At 52.8% G+C, this 5,722-nt stretch overlaps 1 protein-coding gene across 1 annotated transcript; it reads right to left on the bottom strand.

Moving 5' to 3' along the window:
• Positions 1 to 2,363: 2,363 nt before the first annotated feature.
• LOC145802310 (uncharacterized) lies at positions 2,364 to 3,821 on the bottom strand. The gene has a single exon (XM_082895001.1). It carries the CDS (start codon positions 3,819 to 3,821, stop codon positions 2,364 to 2,366), a length of 1,458 nt encoding a protein of 485 aa, XP_082751127.1.
• Positions 3,822 to 5,722: the final 1,901 nt, after the last annotated feature.

Raw genomic sequence — 5,722 nt, 5'->3', positions numbered from 1 at the left:
CTAGCCGACTGGTGGATTTGGTGAGCGAACTTCTAACACTTCTCACACCTGCGAACATATTTCTATGCGTTTGCCTGCATGCACGGCCACCAGTAACCTTGGGAAATTGCTCGGTACGCCAAGGACCTGCCTCCAGTGTGGCTTCCACAGATGCCCTCATGTATTTCGTAGAGAAAAGTCTCCACTTTGGCGGGGTGAACACACTTCAAATACGGCCCGGTGAAGGACTTCTTATACAAGGCTCCAGATGGGGAGAGCCAAAACTGCTCTGACTTTGCTCGGATTTTGTGGGCTTCCTTCTTTTCTTCCGGTAGAACTCTGTCTTTTAAGAAGGCGATGATGGGATCCATCCAGGAAGGACCCAAGTCGGTGCAGAGCACCTCGGTTGCTTCCGGTTCCTCAATGCTTGGCCGGGGTAAAAACTCTATCATCAAGGGGTTAGGAAAAGTTGTCTGAGTGGAGGCGAGCCCAGCCAATTCGTCAGCCGAGTTGTTTTCTTCGCGGTTGATCTGTTCCACTCTTATCGCAGGGAACTTCTTGATTTCTTCTCGCACCAACGCTTGATACTTGGCCATTCTTCAATCCCTTGCCTCATACTCCCCTGCTACCTGATTGACCACCAGCTTGGAGTCGCTGAAGACCATAAGGGCGGTGGCTTTCATTCTCAATGCGCTTCTCAAACCGGCGAGGAGGGCTTCATACTCTGCCTCGTTGTTGGATGCCGGGAATCCGAGCGTAATTGCTTGCTCAATAATCAGCCCATCTGGTGAGGTCAGCACAATTCCCAGCCCGGCCCCATGCCTGTTGGACGCTCCATCGACGAAGAGCTTCCACATCTCGCCAATGAACAGCTTCCAACAATCAGACGGGTTTTGGGAGCTTCTCAATTCAATGTCTCTGGCCGGCTCGTCCTGGTCTTTTTTCTCGTCTCCATTGGGTTCATCTTCCAACGAGTTGTCGGACTTTGCTAGTTCGGTCAAGCTTTGCCCTTTTCCCACGTGCGAGCCAACGCTCGTCTCCATTGCCAAAACCTTGGGTTGTGCTAAATCCGCACCAACCAAATCAATCGGGCAAATTGGATGCGTCCCAGGGGCAAATTCCGCCACAAAATCTGCAAGAGCTTGAGCTTTGACCTCGGTGCGCGAGCGGAACCTGATGTCATACTACCCCAATTCTACGGCCCACTTTAGAATCCTCCCGGTGAAGTCGGCCTTCTCAAAGAGCACCTTGAGAGGGAATTCGGTCAGCACAACTATTGTATGGGCATGAAAATAGTGTGCCAGCTTTCTCGACGCCATCATTAGGGCCAGCGCCAATTTCTCCAAGGGAAGATATCTTGTTTCGGCCGGGAGCAGGGTCTTGCTTACATAGAAGATTGGTAGGTGCTGGATGCCTTCAGCACGAATCAATACCGCGCTCAACGCGTGTTGAGAAACAGCCAAGTAGAGGTACAGCTCTTCGCCCGGCTGAGGCGTGACCAAAATTGGGGTTGAGGAGAGATACGCTTTTAAGTCCGCCAGTACACGGTCGCACTCTTCATCCCAGAAGAACTTGGACTTGAGAGTTTTGAAGAAGGGCCTGCAACGATCCGAAGACCGGCTGATGAATCTGTTCAGCGCAGCTGCCATCTCGGCAAGATGTTGCACATCCTTTGCAGAATTCGGGCGCTCCAGCTCTTGTATCGCTTTGATCTGGGATGGGTCGGCTTCAATCCCTCGGTTTGTAACCAGAAAACCCAGAAACTTTCCAGTGCCAACTCCAAAGGCGCATTTGGAGGCGTTCAGACGAAGCTTATGGTGCTTAAGTATGGCGAACATTTCTGCTAGGTCGGTGAGGTGTTCAGACTTCTCCTTACTCTTTACCACCATATCGTCGATGTAGGCCTCCATTGTTTGGCCCAAGAGAGGAGCGAACATTTTTGTAACCATCCGCTGAAAGGTTGCACTGGCGTTCTTTAGTCCGAACGACATGACTTTGTAACAATATAATCCTCTAGGGGTGGTAAACGATGTAATCTCTCTGTCCGATTTATACATGGATATCTGGTGGTAGCCGCGATAAGCGTCCAGGAAGCTAAACCTCTGATGGCTAGCGGTCAAGTCCACCAGCTGGTCAATCCGAGGAAGGGGAAAGCTATCCTTAGGACAAGCCCGGTTGACAGTCTTGTAGTCAACGTAGACTCGCCACTTGCCATTTTTCTTGGGAACAACCACCGTGTTGGATATCCACCGAGGCTATTGCACTTCTTTTGTAGCCCCGGCTTCCAACAAGTTCTTCACTTCTTCCGCCACCACTTCAGCATGGTGCAGGGCTGAACGGCGCGTCCTTTGAATGACTAGCCGTGCGTTAGGGAAAACATTCAACTAATGACAGATGAAGCTTGGGTCGATGCCAGACATGTCATAAGACATCCAGGCAAAGGCCTCCAAATTGGAAACCAAGAAGTTGACATAATCCGCTTGTTCGGCGCTAGACAAAGATGATCCCAAGAGGAAGAATTTAGTTGGATCGTTTTCGTCAAAGCGCACTTCCACCAAATCTTCGACCGATTTTTCTTCGGCCTTCCTTTCCATGTCTTCAAGGACCTCTTTTTCCTCTGGCCCCTCGATCATTTGGACAAACCCTTTGGCTGCTCGGCTGCCATTTACCGCAACGAAGCATTGTTTTGCCATCACCTGGTCTCCCCAAACTTCCTCTATTTGCCCGCTCGACGCCGGAAAGCGCATGACTTGGTGGAAAGTCGAGGCAACCGCTTGCATGGCGTGCAGCCAGCCCCTACCTAAGATCAAGTTGTAGGTGGATGGAACTTTGAGCACCCAGAACTCCACTTGCTTTACTACTGAACCCGCTTTGACCGGCAAAATAATCTTTCCGATTGGCCACTCCGGCTGTGAGTTGAAGCCGACCAAAGGAGACGTCGCAGGGGCCAAGTCCTTGTCTTCTAACTTCATCTGTTTGAACGCGTCATAATACATGATTTCGACCGAACTCCCCTGGTCGATCAAGATTCTTTTGATATCAAAGTCCTTGACACGAAGAATGACTACTAAGGCATCATTGTGCGGCATCTGAACGCTTTCCAAGTCCTTGGTTGAGAATGAAAGGATGTCCCTTTCTTCGGTCTTTCCTTTCTTCACAGCGGGTTGAACAGAGAGCACTTCCCTCATGTGCTCGGCCTTCTTGATCATCCCCCTCAGCTCGCAAACCCTGGCCGGTTCAATGATTCCGTGGATGACGTTGATTACACCTTGCGGGGGCGCTTCTAGGATGGCCAGGCCGTTTGGCTCGACTTGGTCTGCTGGCGTGGCCTTGATGCCCCCATCTATGTATTGGTCAAGATACCCCGCCGCCACCAACTCCTCTAAGTGTTGCTTGAGCGACAGGCAGTCCTCTGTTCGGTGCCCCCGTTCTTCATGAAAGGTGCAGCGATATTTTGAATTGAAGCCTCTCTGGGCATTCCCCAACTTGGCCGGCCAACGGACGAAGGGTTCGCTTCGAATCTCGCTCAAAATGCGATAGATGGGGATTTTGAACACCGTGGTGATCCCAATCCGCGCCTTCAATTTTCTTTTGGCATCCTCCGCTGCATCACGGGGAGGGTTTGCCCAGTCGTTTCGGCGGCCCTTGTTTCTGTCATCACGGTTTGGACCATTGCGCTGGTCTTTCGACCGGTTGTTTGGGCGACTATCCTCCTGCCCAACCGAGTGAACTTTCCCCGCAACCCTCCTTTCCGCCGCGACCGGATTAACCTTCTTGGTCGCGGAGACGGCATCATCCTCCACACGAATGTGCTCATTGATCCGCTGCATCAATGACTCCATGGTTGTAGGTTGATGCATCGTGAGTGAATCTCGCAGCCTATGTCCGACTGGGAGACCCCGTTTGTATTGAGTGATCGCCAGATTGGTGGGGCAGTCGAGGATCTCATTGTAAGTTTCCCAGTACTTTGCATTGTATGCCTTCAACGAACACCCAGACTCCATCTTAACGCCCAGGAGATGGTCGACCTCCTTCGGCGTTCGAGTGTTGGTCTTGAATCTGGTGACGAAGGCTTCTGCTAGCTGTTGCCACCCCTCTATACTCCCCTTCGGGAGCCTTTCAAACCACTTCAGACCCAGCTCTCCCAAGCTTGATGGGAATATAAGACACATCAGAGCGTCGTTGCGCCGGTGGCCAGCCATCACCTACCGATAATGACTCACGTGCATGTACGGATCCGTTTTGCCGTCGTACAAAGTGAACTTTGGCTGGTGGAATCCGGCGGGGAGTGGCGTACTCTCAATCTCTAGAGACAGCGGCGTGGCTGTAAGTCGCGCCAGCTCTTTGTCCTCCGGGACAGGGGCCATCACTTTGGGGGCTGGCATCACCACTTCCTCACTGTAACGCACTAGAGCGCTTAACCTCTGCAATGCCGGCACTCTTCGAGCCTCCTGACAGCGCGCCCTCTCTTCCAATACATCCCTCAAGTCCCTGGAACGTGTGAAGAAAGAGGATCCCGACGTTGGTGTCGGGCGTGAGGGACGGTATGTGTTGTCGCGAGAGAGGGACCTGCCCTCCCCTTGGTTGGAGCCTCCAACCCCATAGTTCCTGGTGATGGAGAGAGAGTGGGTCCTCCCCTGACGGCGACTGCTCCAACGAGGGGACGGGGTGCGCTCACTGAGGTTGCCCTCTCCAGCAACACCCTTCCCTTTGATCTGGCGTTTCAGCAGCTCCATCTCCGCCGCCATCTTGCGAATGACGGCGTCTTGGTCCTTGAGTTTGTGCTCCAAGCACTGCGCATGGGACTCCCTCCGGCGTCTGCGGCCCCCAGGACTCCGCGAGCGATCAGCACTCCTTCCGCGTTTGTCTCGCGCACTCCGCGAAGGAGTTTCTAGGCCTGCCATGGCTGGAATATTCAGAGGACCTTCTCACAAGCGGACGTACTCAGGGGTGACGGCATCGACGACTGACAGTGGGGGTTCGCCGTTGTTGGCCATGGAAATGATCGAAGAAGCTCTGAGAACAAGGGTTGAGTATCAAAAAACTTTCCACAGACGGCGCCAATTGTACGGGGGCGAAATATCCTCTATTCTCCGTACTCCTTGGTCTTCAAGCTTCTTGTGACGGCGTCTATCTCTGCAACACAAAAATGGTGAGCTGCCCGGCAGTGGTGTGCCAGAAAGACCCTCCGACGATCAAGTCAGACCACTAGCTAAAGAAGAAGGCTATCAGAGAGAGAGTTTTTGATAGGAGGAATTTGCTTACCTCCAACGTCTCTCTTCCTCCATATTTCTAGGTTGGCCATGCAGCCTTAAGATTGTGCGCGCACTACCTCTGCTGTCCTTCCCTGGACAGGTGGCAGTGCTCGCCTCTCACCACCTTCCGCGTGTAAAGGCTTAGTCCTCCCTCCAGTACACACAGAACTGTCCAACGGTACTGAGGCGTGCGTGGAGCGGATGTCCTCTCCTTCACGCCATTGGCCCAGGTGGCATACTTAACCGGAGTACCACAACCGGCCTGTCACTTGTGGAGAGCCGCTATTACATGCTCATAACCGAGCTATGTGTCGCCGACCTATAACTTGGAATTAGGCGAAAGCCTGCCCACCTCGGCCAAACTATCATTGGTCGGTTCATCATGACTATCCGGTTGCGAGGCATGCCGGCCTCCAACCGGTCTACCTTCAATCTTGGTCACACGAAGCCACTTTATATCGACTGACCAATCCAAGGTGTACCGGCCT

The sequence above is a fragment of the Camellia sinensis genome, chromosome 11 (assembly GCF_055761805.1).
Source record: "Camellia sinensis isolate YWXY chromosome 11, ASM5576180v1, whole genome shotgun sequence".
NCBI lineage: Eukaryota > Viridiplantae > Streptophyta > Magnoliopsida > Ericales > Theaceae > Camellia > Camellia sinensis.
The sequence above is the reverse complement of the archived record's forward strand: the minus strand, read 5'-3'. Positions and strand labels throughout refer to the sequence as shown.

What these genes read in the sequence shown, in the direction of transcription:
- LOC145802310 (XM_082895001.1), bottom strand. Translation starts at nt 3,821, where the DNA reads ATGGAGTCATTGATGCAGCGGATCAATGAGCACATTCGTGTGGAGGAT.